Source organism: Neophocaena asiaeorientalis, unplaced genomic scaffold (assembly GCF_003031525.2).
Source record: "Neophocaena asiaeorientalis asiaeorientalis breed wild unplaced genomic scaffold, Neophocaena_asiaeorientalis_V1.1 scaffold125, whole genome shotgun sequence".
Lineage (NCBI taxonomy): Eukaryota > Metazoa > Chordata > Mammalia > Artiodactyla > Phocoenidae > Neophocaena > Neophocaena asiaeorientalis.
The window spans coordinates 1,361,376-1,381,622 of record NW_020174425.1 but is presented as its reverse complement, the minus strand read 5'-3'; the positions used below and the strand labels follow the sequence as shown (position 1 = coordinate 1,381,622).

The following is a 20,247-nucleotide window of genomic DNA, read 5'->3' as shown; positions in this document are numbered from 1 at the left end:
GCGAGCCTGGTCTTCAGACTCATCGCTAGGGGCGGAGTGGTGACCCCGCTGTTACCGCAGCAGACGCCGCAGCTGGGGACTGGAAAGTCAGAGCGCCGGATAGTGCCACATTAATAGGTAAGTAGGAGTGACACTGGACAGGTTGGGTGAGCCTCGGGTTTGGTCCCTTTGGGAGCTACTAAGTCCTGAGGCCACTGTTTTGATCTACCCCTTACCCTACAAAGGGTTCAGAACCAGGCCAAGCCGGGATTTTCTCAGCTTCCCCAGAGGGAGAGAGCGGTGGCGGGGGCGTGGCAGCCGGACCTTTCTCTTGAGGAGGCGAAGTCGCGGGGAGCACTGAGGCTCTCCGAGAGCCGGGCTGGTCCTCTGAAGGAGCTTCAGGCAGAGGATCTCATCCTATCGCCGCTCTGCTCCACTGTTTTTCGGTAGTTCCTTTTTTGGTACATGGTCTTGTCAAACGTTGCCTGTCACTTCTGGGGCTCAGCAGTCTGTCCCGCGGCTCAGCTTATTAGAAGTTTCACTGTGTCCAGAATAAGGCAGGTTCGGTCCCAGGGGCCTACACATGTTAGGTCGCACCCTCTACCTCTACGAGCTGCCCTCCACCAGGATGCAGGTGCCGGGAAGGGCTCAGTCCTGACGCGGGCGAGCGTGGCTTAGATGTTTCTCTCTAATAGTCGGCCACCTCACTTCCAAGATGAAAATTTAATCGTGTCTCCTCGATAATGCATAAGAGATGAAAGGAGTTGAAAGCTGTTAAATGGGATAGTGATACTTCAAAAGAATATGACATGGGCATTAACTCTTCGGCTTTTTGAACACCTTTTAAAAAAAAGCCTTCTGGTTTGAGGTCTCTTAATTACAACATTCAGTGATTTATATTTTGTAAGAAAATGACTTTCCCTCTTGGTAAACAAACGGCTCTGTCCTTTAGATCTTCTGGTTGGTGCACTTTCCCCTTTGTACTGATCTTGTAATTTTACTAACAGCCACCCTAGCCCCTGGAAATGGAGGCTTTATGGAGACAAGAAATTCCGTTAATATATATTAGAAAAAGTTCGGATTCCAGTTGTTTGCCCAACGTCAGCAGTTTTTCAAAGAGGAGAGTGAAAAAATAAGCTTATGACTGAAAAAAAATTCCTCTGGCTACTTTACAGTGTTTGAATAGCATTTCTTATATTTAAAATAACTTGTATGAGACAGCAGCCTTTGAAGTACAGTAGTTTTTTAAGCTATAATCCAGAGAAAGAAACAATCCCCTTGGATGAGGCCCCTTTAAAGATCATTTTCCTTGAACTTTACATCCCCTTTGAAGCAACTGCAGTGAGGATGCAGATGTTAACTAAGAGACAGGAAGTTAGTACTACAGAAGAAAAAGGAACAAATGATGTATGAGTTGTTGGGGCTAGATTTTATTTGGTTAACATTTATATTGAAAGGTTTTAATGTCATTGCCTAGACTGATGGTATTAAGGAGTAGTGTCTACTGTGTGTGTTGGGTGGCACAAGGTGATTCAGTCAGATGTGGGGAGAAAATATTAGAACTTCTGTTTGTTTACCTTTTAAAACTACTCTGTTTTTTAAAAAACTTTTCTATCTGTGAATGTATAATGGGATAGTTTATTAAGCTAGTAATACATGTATATAAATAAACATGTTGAGGATGAATTCCCAAATGTATTTTGTGTACATGGAATTCCCAAAAGTATTTTGTGTACATAGGATATGTGATCAAAAAGTTTAGAGGCCAGTGGCCTAGAAGATGCCTAATGTATAGGTGGTAAGTATATTAAAGAGGTTTATTGCTGCAAACATTTCATTTTGCTAAGATATTTTATACTGTTGAACATAATTGAGCAACTAATGTTGAAGCCCAGTTTGCTCTGTCATGAACTCTAATCTCTGTTTTTCCCTTCCAAGAGCCTAAGCTTTTATTAATGTAGCAGAATTTTTATATATGAAGTAGAGAATAATGCTAAACATTGTTATTATTAAGAAAGTTAATAATAAAAGTTCAGAAGCACAAAGTTTTAAATCCTTGTGAAGTCCTCAGCCCATTCCATTCGCCCTTTAGCCCCACCACTAATGAAATTTCTCTCAATATCTTTACCAGTGACCTAATTATCAAATCTATTGCTTCCTTCCTATGGTACTTGGCTTATTGTAGGCACTTAAATTTGCTGGATAAATCAATGAATGAACAAATTGGGTGACCTGTTTTTAGTGCTACTACAACTGAAATACTCCTTTATCTTTTGAATTCCCTTCTTTTTCACGACTCTTATTTTCTTCTGATCCTCCTATTTATTTTTGGCTTCCTTTGTTCTTTCCATTTTCCACTGAAATGTGAATATCCTTAAGATTTCTCCTTTGGGCATCTTTCCTTTATAGCTCTAATGCTCTTGGATTATCATTCAGCACTCTTTTCCTGAGCTTTGACTCATTTTTAACCATCCATAAATAAAAACTTTCTGTTTGTGCCCTATGTACTGTAAATTTAACACATTTAAAATTAAAAGTCACTGTATACCATTAGAATGGCTACAATTAACAATAACAAAATTCTAACAATACCAAGTGTATAGCCAGGATACAGAGTAACAGGAACTCTTATATGTTGCTAATGGGAATGCAAAATGTTATAGTTACTTTGTAGTTTGGCAGTTTCTTATAAAATGCGAAGCATACTCGTATTATTCATCAATCCTACTCCTAGGTATTTACCCGAGAGAAATGAAAACTTACTTTTACACAAAAACCTGTACATGAATGTTTATAACAGATTTATTCGTAACTGCCCTAAACTGGAAACAACCTAGATGTCCTTCAGTAAATGAATGGATAAACTGTGGTATATCTGTACAATAGAATATTACTCAGCAATAAGGAGGAATAATCTATTGATACGTGCCAACAATACGGATGACTTATAGATGCACTATGCTAAATGAAAGAAGCCAATTAAGACTACATACTGTTATTATTTCATGTATGTGGAATTCAGGAAAAGGCAGATCTATGGAAGTAGAAAACAAATCAGTGGTTGTCAGGTTTTAAGAGTGGGAGAAGGACTAATAGGAGCAGCGTGAGGAAGTTTTGGGGGGAGTTATGAAGCTGTTCTGTATCTTACTGTGTTGGTTATATGCCTGTGCATTTTGTCAAATTCATAGTACTGAAAGAGTGATTTTTGCTGTATAATTGAATGCAGTATTTTCATCTCAAAAACATGGAGGCAAGAAAACAAAACCACCAGTCTGTTCCTTTATCGGTATTCCTTATTTTGGGTTATTTTGTCCTTATACTGAAATGGCTCACACTAAAAACCATGGAGTCATACTCAACTCCTTTTTCTTCCTTACTGCATATTCCTTACATTCATTTGGCCTCTAATTCTTATTGAATCAATTTCTGAAATGTTTCTGGAATCAATCTGTCTTCTATATTTTTCAACGCAGCTACTAATATAGTTTAGGTCTTTATCATCAAAGCTTGAAACAACCTTCACTTTAATTTCTTTAATTCTATTCCTTAGGATCAAGTCCAGATTTCTCAACCAGATTGCAGGAAGCATATGTTTTCTTACCTACCTTTCCAGCTTTATCTCCTGCCCCTTCTCCCATGCATCCTCTTGTTCAGGTACACTTGATTTCTTACTGTTCCATGTTTATGCCAGGCTTCTTCATGAATTCTGTGTTTACATATATTCCCTCTGTCTGACATACTTGTTCCCTTCCTTTTCCCCTTTCATCCTCTTCCCTGGCAAATTCTTGCTCATCCTTAAGACAGGATAACGGGGAAAACTTTCAGAACTCCCTAAGGCACAGTTAGTTTCTGTGTCTTCTGTGCTCTCGCAGGATTTAATGCTTATGTATTAGTGTACTTTACTACTTAAAATATAATTTGCCAGTTCATTAATCTAGCTCTTCTATATCAGGGACGGCATATAAATGCCCATCTCTCCTTCTCTCCTGTTTACTTCATAAGTGCTAATTGATTACAGCATTCTCTCTGGCTATACATGGGTATGTCATCAGAATTTATCAGAATAACATTCTAGATAGGCATTAATTATCTCTCATATTAAATTCAAATTGAAACCCTGCTTTAGACTGATTTTTTTAATGTGTAAATGCAGGATAGGTTATAGTATTAGTAATTTTGTATTTGTTTCCAATAATACCAAAATATTAATATAATACTAAGAAGTGTTTATAATTCTTTTTCTAAAACTATTATATATATTCAAATATACAATTTTATATTTATATAAAATATATATTTTAAATGTACTTATTAAAATGTTTATATAAATGTTAATTTTTAAAAAACATTTATAATAAAACTACTTAAAAATAAAGTAGAAGTATTTCAGTATTTTAAAAGAACTAATTATACTCTAGTACTGAAAACTGGTAAGGCAGTCATAACTCAGGTCATGACCTGTGTGGCTTTAGTTCTTTAGGCAGTGCCTTAAGTAAATGAAAGAAGACAGACCCCAATAAATATGTGAGGTATGCTTACTGAAGCCTGATACCATATTTTATTGAAAATAAGACAATTCATTGCTGGTTATTTCTTGATCTTTCCATAAGCTGTAATTTAGAAGTTTTTTACCCAACTATTTCATGATTAGTTCCTGGCTGACAGTAATTTTAAGATGCATCTCACTTACAGAAAGTTTAAAATACCAGGGATGGGGGAGTGCATCTCAGAATCAGTTAGGGTATTGAATTAGGGTAATGACTTTGTGTTTAGGCCAAAATCTATTATTTGATAGTTAAGTTCTAAAATATTTGGTCATTTTGCTCCAATTTTGATATGGCGGTGAAGAAATGTATTCTTTGTACATAATTTTCAGAATGGGTTTTGTTGGTCTATTTAATCCATGAGCCTGAATTTAATTGCCCTAGAGTAAATATCTTGTGTTGTTTTGAGAGTTATCAGTATCTGTTTTCTTCTCTCCTAATCTTAAGATGCCATGGCTAGTCCAGGGAAAGATAACTATAGAATGAAAAGTTATAAGAATAAAGCCCTAAATCCCCAAGAGATGCGTAGACGAAGAGAAGAAGAAGGAATACAACTTCGAAAACAAAAAAGGGAAGAACAGGTAGGTGTTTTAAAATATTTAATTCTGTTAACATAAAAACATTATATAAAGAGTTTAGAAGTAGTATTATTATTGCTGCTAATTTTTAGATAATTTTAAATGAAAAATATGTTTTAGGAAATTGAATATGGGTAAATATATATTTTAGTTTATTAGGCTCCAGTAATAATATTAGCAAATTCACGAATCAGAATCCTGTGCTATTTTTCTTTCTTTTTTTTTTTTTTTTTTTTTTTATTTTATTTTTTTTTTCTTTTCCTGTGCTATTTTTAATCACCAGCAAGAATGGCTTCTCCTTTCCATTGATAAACCTTTTACATTAATATTTCTGCTCCAGTGCTAAGAAATTTTTACTCTTGAGCCTATTTAGATCACTTCCACTTGTCATTGTAAAATTTGCCCCCTAAAAAAAGTTAATTGTATTCATTTGTTGCTTTATGATTTTCATAGCTCTTGCCCCTAAATTAATTATAATCATTTTCCTATGCTATTCATACTGTTCCTCCTATAGTCTATCAGGCAGACCTCTTAGCCTTCTCTGTTTGAACTTTATATATGTGACATAAGGAATAGAAAAATTAAAAGAATACATCTCAACATTTTTCATTCCAGGATATACCTAAATTTAGGAGTATTCATAAATAATTAGGAGGGTATGGTCCTTACATACATGAATTAAAACTAATGTGTAAAAAGGACTAGCAATGAAGAAAGTAGAAAAAGGCCTGTTTTGGAAATATGACTATTTGTTGTTCCCCTATTTGTAGTAGCTAACATAGTCTCTACTATATTACAGTAGGTACTCAAAAAAAAAAAATCTCTTGAATAAATGAATAGAAAGAGAACTGTGTACAGACTGAGGAACAGCAGAATTTATTTAGCTATCAAAAAGTATGTGATACCAGATTTTTTTCGTCAATTTTGATTTATGAGATGTACCTATAAATCTTTCTCAGTGACCTGACCATGTCTCTTTCCTCCTCTGTTTTTTTTCTTTATATTCACTCCTGAGTTAATAAGCATAGGGTCCTCTTTGCTGAGAGCTGCTCTCTATTCCTTGTTAATCTAATATACTAACTCTGTTAATATACCACATTATCTCACTCATATAACAGATATGCTTTTTAACTAAGATTTTCTTCTTAGACATCTCATAATTTAGTATAAGCATATGTGGTTTTCCAAGTGCTGAAAAATATAAATGTGTACTCTGCTTATGCTATTAGACATTGGTAAAAGACCTGAGATTAAGAAGCAGTCTACAGGACAAGAGCTAATTTAGCCCCAAAACTACTCATAAATTTGTTATGGTATGATGATTAAGAAATACTAAAATATTCAGAATTTTGAATGATAAAATTATTGTTTTGTTCAGTAAAGGAAAAATATAATTCTATGGGAATTTATTTTATGGAAAGCTCAATATATTGTTATTTCTCTTTATTACAGTTATTCAAACGCCGAAATGTCTCTTTGCCCAGAAATGATGAATCTATGTTAGAAAATCCTATCCAGGATCCGGATATCAGTTCCACTGTACCCATTCCAGAGGTAGATATTACAAAAATGTATTTCAAATTATATTTTAACAGTATTACAGAGATGATACAGCAAAATTACTAATGCAAAATATTTAAATAACAATTGTATTTTCTGTGTTTTAGGAAGAAGTTATTACCACAGATATGGTTCAGATGATTTTTTCTAATAATGCTGATCAACAACTAACAGCAACACAGAAATTTAGAAAGCTGCTTTCTAAAGGCAAGAATTATTTTCAGTATGCTTATTTGATCTTACAAGAATTTGTAGTACAGTTTTATTTATTATATTTTTTTATTTCAGGGCACTTTCTTTGCCAGTAGGTCTTAATTTTTCTCTAAAATATATTTTTAAATAACATCTCTTTTTTAAACATTATATTATCAAAGTAACACATGTTGATTGTAGAATATCTGCAAATATAAAAGGATTTAAAGAAGCAAATATAGTCCCAAATTAGTCCCATTGCCAAGAAAGAAAGTTAGAAATACATATTTTTAAATTCTTGTAGAAATACTTTTCAGACTTTAAAAAATTTTTATTTTATTTATTTTTTTAAATTGAAAGTCTAGAAATAAACCCATACATCTGTGGTCAAAATCAGTTGATTTTTTTTTTTTTAATTAATTAATTTATTTTCGGCTGTGTTGGGTTGCAGCGAGCAAGGGGCTACTCTTCATTGTGGTGTGTGGGCTTCTCACTGCGGTGGCTTCTCTTGTTGTGGAGCACAGGCTCTTGGTCAGTGGGCTTCAGTAGTTGTGGCGCACGGGCTTAGTTACTCCGTGGTATGTGGAATTTTCCCGGACCAGGGTTTGAACCCGTGTCCCCTGCATTGGCAGGTGGATTCTTAACCACTGTGCCATCAGGGAAGCCCTCAGACATTTTTTTAACATCAGAGCATGACTGTAAAATGAATAATCAATCAATCAGATATTTTTTTCCGAACTTTTAAAAATTTAATTTGTATTTTATATTGGGGTATAGTTGATTTACGATGTTGTGTTAATTTCAGGTATACAGCGAAGTGATTCACCAAATTTTGATTATCATAAGCAAAGCTACATAAATCCTTGTATAACCTAAAGCTTCCTTAGTATGAATTTATAAAAGTGAAATCGTGGGTCAAAGGGAATAAACAGTGTATTAATTTACATTCCCATCTTTAGTTTGTGCAGATATTCATTTCACTATATTCTTACCAACACAGCTATCTTTAAAAAAAAAAAGATGGTTATATAATAGTGCTTATAGTGTGGCAGTTTTTGAGCACCTAAGTTGAATATTTTTTATTATTGACCATTATAATTTATAATTTGCCTATTTATGTTATTTATCCAATATTATATTGAGTTTATAAAAATTCCTTATTAAATAAAAATTTATCCCTTAGTCTATCTCATCTTTCATACATGGAATTTATAGGATTAGTAATTCTAATTATATTGAGCTGTATACATGAACTGATAAGATTTTGAAATTGCCCTTGGCTAGCTGCCGTATCTTCCTGAAAGACAAAATTTAGTAATGTATGAGGAATAAAAGAAATCTTGTGTTCAGTTCAGCACAGATTACAGGCTATTACCTTTGCTTTCTTATTGTAGTTCTTTTTCATAAGTACTTTTAATTTTCCTTTTCCATCCCTTATCTTCCAAGCAAAAGTAGCTTAGCAATGTTAGGAGACCCTATAAAATCAAGAGTAGCTTCCTCTTCCTCACCATATTCCACAGTTTTTGTTTTTTAGTTTGGATTTTTTTTAGTCAGATTAATATTTATAAATTAAAACATTAATTTAAAAAATAAGTTAAATGTATTAATAAGTAGCACATCAATAATTTTTATATTACCATATTCTCTTTTAAGATTTCTTTTTGGCATATGTATTATGTTATAACCAATTAACAGAATTAATTTAGATTTAATTGTATTTAAGAATGTTAGAGTTTGCCACCAGTTTTTACACCACAACTTCCCCATTATTGAATTCTTTAGTCATAAGATTTTATCTTCATTCCTAATTCCTCAGGGTGTTCTGTGTCTTTTAAAATATAGTATCTTTTTCATAGATTCAATGATTTTTCTGTTTCTTGTAGTGGGATTATGCTTGCCTAGGTTGGGCATATGTCAGGAATTATAGATACTTTCTTTTGCTGATTGATGTGAGTTCCTGCCAAATATTTTAGGTCTAGAAGAGTATTAGATTTACTATAATTTTCCTTGATCCATCACTGTAGGAAATATGGGGAAGGAGCTACAACTAGAACTGGAGCTAGAAATAGAAATAGAACTCCTCTGATTTAAGTCATGATAGTGACCTTTTGCTAGAATATGTTATTTACTTCCCTATCATGGCCACTCTTATAGATGTAAATCACAAATTATTCTTTTCTTCAATACCAGTTTTGTTTCTCCAAGGCTTTTTTGTTGTGGATGACTCTTGATTAGTCTTCAGTGCTGAAGCAGATATTCCTCTATTTTACTTATGTTTACATTGCCATATTGACTAAGTCTTCTCTGTAATAGTTCATCACCTTTATAAGATAAGGTAGGCTATTATTCTGTCAGTATAATATCAATGTAAAAGTTAAAAGTTCACGATACTTTTTAGATTACTTGATGATCCAAGCACACTTTAATTGCTTTCTTTTAGATGAAAGTAACTGTAAAGTAATTCCCCAGGAAGAGATCATATTTGGGTTCTTAAATCTATATATATATCTTTGTCTATATTCCTTTATCTACATATTCAGGTAGTCTCAATACCCACTTCTCCCCACCCTCTAACTAGAAAACCAATTTTCTATGTTTACTTCCTTTTCTCAACCTCCCCTTTCTTTGCTCAAAAAGAGCAAGACAAAATTTTGTCCTTTACAAAAATAAGGGGAAAGTAGATTTAGAATTTTCTTTTGGGAAAAGAGAAAGAACTGGAAGGTAAAGATGGTAACCACAACCTAATAACTTTGTTTTGATTTTTTTTAAGATGGGAATAAAGGCATTAATAATATATATTATTTTATCTTGTTGATGTTTTATAACTGTAAGAACAGTTTAAGCTATGGTCTGGAATTTACATTTTGAAGAATCCAGACTTTTCATTTAGAACACCCAAACAAAATTTTATAGTTTTAACTTTACTAATTTTGCAGAAGTCTCCCAATTTTTGAGCAAGTTAGAAAGATAGCAGATTTGTAGAAAAAAGAAAAAAAGGAAGAAAAAAGTCCATTCCTTTATTTTTTTGCCACACCATGCAGCTTGTGGGATCTTAGTTCCCCGACCAGGAATGGAACCCATGCGGACTGCAGCGGAAGCGTGGAGTCCTAACCACTGGACCGCCAGGGAATTACCAAGAAGTCCATTCCTAAATAAATCTTTCTTAACAGTTGAGAACACGATTTCTAAGATTTAAACTGACTTAAAACTTAATAATAAGGTTTTTCTGTATCAAACAAGCAGGATTTATAGACCTTTTATGGTTATCATTCATTTGTTAATTCTACTTATTAAACATTATTTATGATCAGTAACATACTCAAACAGGAATTAAGAAAAGGAAGAGTCAAAAGTGGAAATGAGATTTCTCTCGTGTAACCAGGTGGACAGATAGCTCAGACAAATTTGTGTGGTGGGCACAGGGCAAGGGGAAGGAATAAGCATAGTGATATTATGAGTTTGGTTTTGTTTATGCTACATTTTAAAGAAGCTGTGGGGGAAAAATGTAACCATAAGCACTTAAAAACGTGGGACAGAATCTAGGAAAGAAGAATTTACGGGGGTTAGATTTGTGAATGATAAGTGATAACTGAATTAGCAAAATAGAAATATCTATAATAAAATAGAAATAGATTTTCTAGGAGGGGATTTCCTAGAAATAAATTTTTTAGGAGGAGAATAAATAACGGAGCAAACTAACCCGAAGGAACAACAGTGAAGAAGTTCCTGGAGAACCACAAGAGTGTATTTGTTGCTGAAGCCAAGGGAGGAGAAAGAATTCTTGGTAGTTATATTATTGGGAGCTAAAATATCTTTGTTTTGTTTTGGCTGTGCCCCGCGGCATGTGGGATCTTAGTTCCCCAACCAGGGATTGAACCCGCGCCCCCTGCATTGGAAGTGCAGAGTCTTAACCTCTGGACCGCCAGGGAAGTCCCAGAAATACCTTTGTTTTCAATTTACATATCTTTGTTTTAAAATTTCTTAGAGATTTTATGATTCTCAAAAGTCCTCAGCATTTCATGAGAATTTATCAAGAATTCTAGGTACTTCAATAAGCATTTTTGTAAATAATAAATAATATCCTGACAAAATAGAACCTATCTAGCTGAAAGACATTAGGCAATTCGTGGTTGATAGTGAAAGAGACATCCCTGGAAATTGGAGTATGGTTATGAAGAATTAGAAGACACTTTATCCTTCGATTGGTGTTTTGAGTATTGGACTGAAATATTCCCATATTGTGAAGGTGACCTCCTAAATAGCATTCAATTTATGAATTATAAATATTTGTATAGGAAATATTTTAAAATTTTCTTATCATTATGGTAATGAAAAACAATTTGCTTTTTTTTTTTTTTTTGCAGTAAACATTGCAATTATGAGAACGTTTATTTTCTTCAGCTACATCCAGCTAAGGGTTTTAAACTGGATCAGTGAAACCTAGGAAAGAGTTATTTTATGTGCCCTGTTAATTGGCATAGGGTCCAGATCATTGTGTTTTTGTGTCTATGTAATAACTTAATTATTTTTTAATTTTCAGAACCTAATCCACCAATTGATCAAGTTATACAGAAACCAGGAGTTGTGCAGAGATTTGTGAAATTTCTTGAAAGAAATGAAAATTGTACGTTACAAGTGAGTTCTGTAGTTTACTTTCTTAATCTTTTTCCAGAAATGACATAGGATTAATGTGTCTAGTGAAAGCAGCTTCTACAGTACTGAGTATATTGTAAGCATTCAGTAAATACTTGGCAATTAAAGGTGGTGCTACCTGTCTTGCCTTGGTCAAGGTTGCAATGCTAATTTTTTCTAGGAACTGTTATTTAATTAAACAATTTTGGGAAAAATACATAAAATCATTCCTAATGTTAAGAAAAATTTTGTAGTTGTCAACCTTTAATAACTTTTGTTTTAGAAAACCATAAATCAAAATGTTAATGGTTAAATTTTTTTTGGCTCTTAGCTAACTAAAGTTGTAACTTTTTAGTATAAACTCTTGTACCTCTTAAAACATTTTTATCTGATTGATTAGTTCTTTTTTTGAAAAAAGAACGAATCAGTATAATCTACTTAAAAAGTGACCAACGTTAAGTTTGTCCTAAAGAGCATTGCTTCTCAGTTATACTATAGTGAAAATTTTAAGATGTTTTCCAAATAATTGGCTACTAATAGTAAATTACTGAAGTTTGCAGGTATTTTACTGTTTAAGATTGTTCTTCCTGACTTTCATTGCTATAAATATTCTTAAGTAAGTGTACAGGGTGGAATTATATCTATCAGGAATTGCACAAGACCTACACCTAATTTCTCAATGCTCTTGTTGGTCATGGAGGACTTTTACTAATATTTGAGTAATAGTTGTTGAAATTACAACTTAGAATTGTGTTCCACTTATCTGAGTAATTTGGGAAAGGTCCTCACATCTAGGTGTAAGCAAAAGAATGTGTTGAACCTGTGACTATTAACCATCATGAGCTTTATGCTGAAAAATTGTTGAGAATGTTTACAACAAGGGTGTCTGAGGAAAAGACCCTTTTATCCATAGTATAGTCTTATTGTCAATTAGTGTTCAGAGTTTTTAGGTGATAGTGCTGAAAGGACGGGAGATCATGATCTAGTCCATTTGCCTTATTCATAAGCTCTGAGTCCAGACTAAAACCTAAACCTCCTGATAACTAGTTTTTTATTTGGCTCTTTAATTCTAAGTGATTGAAAGAAGAAATGAGTGAATACGAATGAATAAAATTGAGTGTTAGTTTAAGCAATACATTGTATAAGGCATTGTAGTTAAAAAATTGAGTAAGATATTGTCCCTCTCTGCAGAAATTCTTCACTCTGTTGGGGGAGACAAACACACAAACAGATCTGTGATACCATAGTACAGTTAGTGCTAGCAAAACAATATACAGAGTGCTTTGGGAGCACAGAGAACATGGCAACTTATCTGGGTTTTTTTTGGTTTAGTAGTGTCGCATGGCTAGTCTTGAGGGTGAATGAGAGTTTAACAGGCTGAAAAAAGGAAAATTAATTTCAGGTTGTGAGAATAACATGTGCAGAGAGCATGCAGTATTCAAGAAGAATATTGGTGATTTGAGTGTTTATTAAATCATTATACTTGAAACCTAATGAAATTCAGCAGTATGCTCCTGGGGCAGCTATATGCTGTGCCATATTATCCAAGTTCATATGAAACATGCTAGTTCGAAACATTGATCTAATAGAGAGGCCTCAAACTGGGGGCCTACATGCCAGATTGGCCCACAAACAAATTTTCTTTGGCCTGCACATGTTTTAAAAGATATCTGCTAATAATGAACTCTTTGACCTTGAACAAATCACCTAACTGTCTGGACTTATAATTTTCTTATTTCTTAAGTGAGGAGGTTAGGACTAGATGATGCCTAGGGAAACAAAAATACCTTTTATGATTCTAAGTTCCATAGGTATACTATTACTCTATTAAGTAGTGTCTCATTTATTTTTGCACTGCTTGCTTTAGAATACCTGGCTCCCTAATTGTAAACATTAGGAGTTTTATGAATTATAAATTCAAATGTGTTCATTTATTGCTCATGATTTGTAAATTTTATTATATTCTTCTCAGTTCTTATTTTTCCAGATTGAAGAGTCCTTTTTTAAAAATAAAGCATTTTTACCTATCAAATCTGATTTCACATTAAATCTTATTAATCGTAAGTCAGTCTTTCTCTCCGACTTGTTCAGCTAAGTCTTTACTCCCTCTCTTCTTCCTTTCTTCCCCTTTCTGACATTTTTTGGGTGCTTTCATTTATTCTACTTTTATTTTTCCTTAGTTTGAAGCTGCATGGGCATTAACTAATATAGCATCTGGAACTTTTCTACATACCAAAGTAGTGATTGAAACTGGGGCTGTTCCAATTTTTATCAAACTTCTTAATTCAGAGCATGAAGATGTTCAAGAACAGGTAAGTTTCTAATTTGACCTATTATATCTACTAGATTTTAACTTTCTCTTGAAAGTACCATTTGCGATTATGGTTTGAAATTCAGTTTTACCAAGTTGCCTGTGTTTTATATTTATTAGAATACAATAATTTCTATTTACTGTCAAATTAGAAGGAAGGAAGAATGAACTGTCTTAGGCATAATCCTGGGTTTTGTAAACATGGGATCTCAGCTATTGGGAATTACTATTCCCATTTATAAAAGAGCATACTGAGTGAGACCCAGAAAAGTTAGTAATCTACCTGAAGTCACAGTGAATGGCTGAACCAGGTTTTAAACTTGGGCCAGTCTGATTCCTTGTTCTTTGCATGTATGTAGATTATTTCATTGTTTCTTTTTAATACATCACATTATTTTGAATGAACCATTTTAGATTAAACTTTCTCATAGTTGTTGTAACAGGGAAAATTTAATCACATATAATTTGTTCCATCCAGAGAAAGTCAAATGTTTTTATATTTTCGTTTTGGATCATTTTCATGCAAATTGATCTGTAGATCTCTCTACCATTCCATCTGTTTGTTTATATTTTTATGTGTATATTTTTTTCCCACTTAACACTAGTATTGAGAGCCTTTGCATACAGCATTAATTATTCTTCCAAGAAAATTTTACTGATTACTCATTATCCATTCAGGTAGGTACCATAATTTATCTGTTCCTCAATAGTTGTACATTTGAGTTATTTCTAGCTTATTAGTATTAATAATATTGTGATGAACATCATTGTATATCGGTCTTGATATTAATATGACTTGACATAAACATGTACCTTGATTATTTCATTAGGGAAAAATGACTTTACTCAGTCAAAGAAAAAATTTTTAAGTTCTTATTACATATTTCAAAGTAGACTTCCAAAAATGTTAACAAATTTATATCCCCACCAACAAAATACTTCACAGGTTGCAAAATGTCATCACTTTAAAAACTTTTTCTTAAAAAAATAGACAATAAGCGTAGGTCTAGAGTAGATGTTAAAAATATTAATGCAGGGCTTCCCTGGTGGTGCAGTGGTTGAGAGTCTGCCTGCTGATGCAGGGGACACGGGTTCGTGCCCCGGTCCGGGAGGATCCTGCGTGATGCGGAGCGGCTGAGCCCGTGAGCCATGGCAGCTGAGCTTGCGCGTCCGGAGCCTGTCAAAAAAAAAAAAAAAAAAAAAAAAAAAAATTAATGCATATTTTAGATGTTAAAATAAAATTTTCCCAATTGAAAAAGTAACTTAATGTCTACTTTTATACTTATATGAAGAGCTTGAAATGAGAATATAATGATCATCTGCATCTGTGTAATTTCTCATCTAATTGAAATTTAATATTTGAATAATCTTTTACTACCATTTATTTAAGCTGGACTAACTCTAAACTTATTTTCAAGCATCAATTCAAGCCAATTCTCACATTAACTTTACCTTCCTTTCCTATGCTTTGTCTGTCCTTCCTTTTCTCTTTTATAAGTCAGTCCCTTCCCAGTGAGTGGATTCCTTGGCATAGGAGCAAACCTCTAGCATAGGTAATTGGAAGATTCACTAAATGTAGATATACAGTTGACCCTTGAACAACAACAGGTTTGAACTGTGCGGTTCACTTACACATGGATTTTTTGTAATAAATACGTACTACAGTACTATGCAGTCTGAGGTTGGTTGAATCTGTAAATGCAGGACCTTGGATAAGGAGGGCCGACTGTAAAGTTATACATGGATTCTCGACTGTGCAGGGCTTGGTGCCCGTCACCCCCTCATTGTTCAAGGGTCAACTCTATTTTGTCTCTCCATGTAGATTCAGAGTAGACAAACTATCTCTTTGTTGAACAGAATAAACATTTCACTAGCATGTAAGAAAAAGTTTTTAAGTGCCCTATGCTTCAATTTGACTAAAAATATTATTAAAGGTACTTTTAAAGTTTTCCTTTCTTGTTTCCTACTAGCATGTTTTGTTTTAACGTCTTGAAAACTATCACTTTTTTCCTTCTACACTAAAATCTCATTCTTAAGAGAGAGCATCTTATTTAAGATATTGTCATAAAAGAATCTTTTTTTCTTATTTTTCTAAGGCTGTTTGGGCACTTGGTAATATTGCTGGTGACAATGCAGAATGCAGAGATTTTGTTTTGAATTGTGAAATACTTCCACCTCTTTTAGAGTAAGTACTTTAAGTTATCATGATTAAATACTACTTTGGGAAAAGCAGACTGTTTTCTACACTCTATTACTACATACACAATTAAGTTCTTCAGTGATACTTTTAAATTTCGCTTATGTTTATCCAAGCCTGAAATAGCTTGAAAGTACGTAAGACTAACAACAACAAAAATTTTCCAGTTGTATCATATCTGTCTTTTATGTTCTCTTACGCCACACTTCACAGTGGTCCTTGCTTACTTGATGCTTACTCTGCTAATATAATTATTCTACAAAGCAAGGATAAGTAGTAGTTTTTAATACAATAAAAGTTGCTAAAGCAGGGAGTATTTAATACATGAACAGATGATGTATTGAGGGTGTCAGGTTTTCATATTTGATTTTGAAATGTTCAGAGAACAAAGAGTTTTCTTTCAGAATTGGAATTTTACTTAAAATGACTTAGCTAGTGGTTTCTTTTTCAAATACCTTATACTTTTTTTAAAAAAGAAATTACCCTATAATGTAAGGTTCTTTACAGAAATGATATAAAATTATTTGAAAGATAGGTTTCTTTATGTTGGTTATCATTTACTAAGAGAATTTTTATTTAGGCTAAATGCCAGTGGTAAATAGTGAAAAAGGGAAAACTAATTGAAAGGGAAAATTTTACTCTTATCATTTCTAGCCCATTCTCCATCCTTTCCAAGCTGAGAAATTGGATAGGAAGAATACATTTTTAGATATGATTTTGTAAAAGATATTTTATTATTTTAGAGAGCGTAACTTTCCATGGACAAAATGGATTTCTCAGCATCATTTCACTCAACTAACATTGAGTACCTACTATGTGGAGGCCACTGAACCACTTGTGATTTCATTTACTTTGGGCTTATCCAGAGTTAAGCTTTATGGTATTTGAGAATTTAGTTGAGCCATGAAGGAAAACACTGATTCAGGGTTCAATATCAGAGTTATTTTGAAGTTCATACTATTAAAAACATCTCTCAAATTTTCAATTTGAGACTTTTTTGGCCTAATTATATGGTTTGTAGATTAACTGTGAGCACTTTGTTTCTCTTTTCACTTTTGCTCTCTGTCTCTAGGTCATTTTATTATTTGTTAATATCTCAAGTTGGTAATGGTTTATGAAACAGTAAGTGTTTATAAGTTCTAATCCCTTTAAATGTTCTAAGGAGCATTTAATTATGACTAAAGAAACCAAACTAAAAAAAAAACTAATGACAAACAATTAGTACCCAGCTATGTAGTCCTGTTTATAAACATAATAAATTTCAGAAAAAGAGTAGGTTTAGAAAGTTTCAAAGTTCATTAAAAAATTGAGAAAGGTCATAAAAAGGAAGTAATGTCAAGTTAGCTGCCAGATGTTCTCACTGTAGTTGGTCAAAAGGAAGAATGGTATTAACTTAAAAAAGCTAATGGATAATCTGTAGTTCACACTAAAATTCACATTTAGCTAATGCTTAAGTATACATAAAATTTCTATTAATATAATATGGTTTTATCAATTCTGCCTTGGGGAGTTTCAATTTGTTTTATTCTCAGTAAATATAAGGCTTTTGCGTCTATGGACTTTCTATACTGATATAGCTTTGTTGTTTTAATTTAATTCAACTTTAATTTATAATACAGCAAATCTGGACAAGAAAAGATTTGCAATTTCTCCTAATAATCCCATTAATACAAGTGAAGAAAAATAGTATACATCACAGCTTGGCAACTACAGTCTTCAGGCCAAATTTGGCCTGTCCCCTGTTTTTGAAAATTAAATTTTATTGGAACACAGTCACATCAGTTTGCTTACTTAATGTCTATAGTTGCTTTCATGCTACATCAGCAGAGTTCATAGTTGCAACAGAGAAAGGCCTGTGAAGCCAGAAGTATTTACTGAAAAAGTTTGTCAACCCCTGATATAGAAAATCAGTGTAACTAATTTATTTCTAAATGAGTTATGGTTTTAGGAGGCTTCAGACTGTTTATAGGAAAACCTTTAGAACATATTTTTTGTGTGTGTGATAAAATATACACAGTATAAAATTTGCCATTTTAAAGTATACAATTTACTGCCAGTAAGTACATTCATAGTGTTTTGCAATCATAACCACTATCTAGTTCTAGAACTTTTTATCACCCCAGACAAAACCCCAATACCCATTAAGCAGTCACATCCCCTTTTTCCAGTGCCTCAGTCCTTGGAAACCACTAATCTTCTTTCTGTCTTTATGTATTTACCTATTCTGGATATTTCATATAAATGAAATCATTATAGGGTGTGACCTTTTGTGTCTGGCTTCTTTCACTTAACATATGGTTTTCAGGGTTCATTCATATGGTAGCATGTATCAATACTTTGTTCTTCTTATAGCTAAATAATATTCCATTGTATGGATGTACCACATTTTGTGGTACATTCGTCAGTTGATGGTCATTTGGATTATTCCCACCTTTTGACTACTGTGAATAGTACTCCTATGAATGTTCGTGTACAAGTTTTGTTTGAACACCAGTTTTCAATTCTTTTTACGTATTACCTACCGGTGGAATTTCTGGGTAATGTAGTAATGCTATCTTTAACTTTTTAGGAACCACCAACTTTTTCCACAGTAGCTGCACCATTCTACATTTCCACCAGCAGTGTGTGAGGGTTCCAGTTTCTCCACTTTGTCACCAACATTTGTCTGTTATTCTGATTTAAGCCATCCTAGTGGATGTGAGGTGGTATCTCATTTTGCTTTGATTTGCATTTCCTAATGACACTGAACATCTTTTCATACATTTGTTGGCTATTTGTGTATCTTCTTTGGAGAAATATCTAACTCTTTGCATATTTTTAAATTCAGTTATTTGTCTTTTTGTTGTTGAGTTATAAGAATTCTTCATATATTCTGGATAGATTCTTGTCAGGTATATGATTTTAAAATATTTTTTGCATTCTCTGGGTTGCCTTTTCACTCTTGATAATTTTCTTGATTCACAAAGTTTTTAATTTTGCTGAAGTCCAATTTATCTATTTTTTTCGTTTGTTGCTTATGTTTTTGGTGTCATTTGTAAGAAACCATTGCCAAATCTAGGGTCATGAAACCCTTTTGTTTTCTTCTAATAAGAGTTTTATAGTTTTATCTCTTATATTTGCATTTTTGATCCATCTAGAGCTATTTTTTTTATATGACATGAGGTATATGTGGACATCCACTTGTTCCAGCATGATTGGTTGAAGAGACTGTTCTTTCCTCATTGAATGGTCTTGACACCCTTGGTGAATATGAGTTGACCATCCATGTGTGAGTTTATTTCTGGATTCTTACATTCTGTTCCACTGATCTGTACGTCTGTCCTTATGCCAGTAACTGTTTTGATTACTGTAGCTTTTATGGTAAGTTTTGAAATCAGGAGGTGTGAGTCCTTCAGTTTACCTTCAAATTTTTTTTCCATGTTGTTTTAGCTGTTCAAAGTTCCTTGTAATTCCATGCAGATTTGATGCCTCACTTTTCCATTTCTAAAAAATACCATTGGCATTTTGATAGCAATTTCATTGAAGTTGTATATCACATCACTTTGTGGAGTATTTCTGTTGTAACAAAATCAAGTCTTCCATCTGTGAACATGTGATATCTTTTAATATAATTAAGTATTCATTAATTTTTTCAACAATATTTCATAGTTTTTACTTTACAGGTCTTGGTTAAATTTCATCTTTAAGTATTTTATTCTCCTTGATGCAATTTTAGATGCAGTTATTTCTTGGATTTTTTGACTTGTTCAGTACCCAATGTATGGAAATACAGTTGATTTTTGTGTGTTGATCTTGTATCCTGCACCATTGTTGTTGAATTCATTTATTAGCACTATTAGTTTTTTTGTGTGCATTTTTTTGGATTTCTATATATAAGGTCATGTCACCTGTGAATAGTGATAGTTCTTCCATTCCAATTTGGATACCTTTTATTTCTTTTTATTGCCTGATTGCTCTGGCTAGAGCTTCCAGTACAGCGTTGCATAAAAGTGGGAAAAGCAGGTATCTTTGTCTTGTTTTTTATCACTCTTTCACCATTAAGAATGATGTTAGCTGTGGGTTTTTCATAAATATCCTTTATCATATTGAGGTGGTTTCCTTATATTCCTAGGTTGTTGAATGTTTTTATCATGAAAAGGTGTTGGGATCTGTTAAACGCTTTTTCTGTGTCGACACCATCACATGTTTTTTTCCTTTATGCTATTACTGTGGTGTATTATATTGTTTGCTATTGTTCATTGGATCATCTTTGCA

The 20,247-nt window shown here is 33.1% G+C and overlaps 1 protein-coding gene across 1 annotated transcript in view; it reads left to right on the top strand.

Annotated features, from left to right (window-relative positions):
- Window positions 1-2: 2 nt before the first annotated feature.
- The window catches only part of KPNA5 (karyopherin subunit alpha 5), a 42,879-nt gene continuing 22,634 nt past the window's right edge, over window positions 3-20,247 (top strand). The window contains exons 1-7 of the mRNA XM_024756678.1: window positions 3-117; window positions 4,971-5,104; window positions 6,554-6,655; window positions 6,769-6,868; window positions 11,394-11,488; window positions 13,666-13,797; window positions 15,893-15,981. Coding sequence (XP_024612446.1) covers window positions 4,976-5,104; window positions 6,554-6,655; window positions 6,769-6,868; window positions 11,394-11,488; window positions 13,666-13,797; window positions 15,893-15,981 — 647 coding nt within the window. The 5' untranslated portion in view covers window positions 3-117; window positions 4,971-4,975. The remainder of the gene's footprint in view (window positions 118-4,970; window positions 5,105-6,553; window positions 6,656-6,768; window positions 6,869-11,393; window positions 11,489-13,665; window positions 13,798-15,892; window positions 15,982-20,247) is intronic.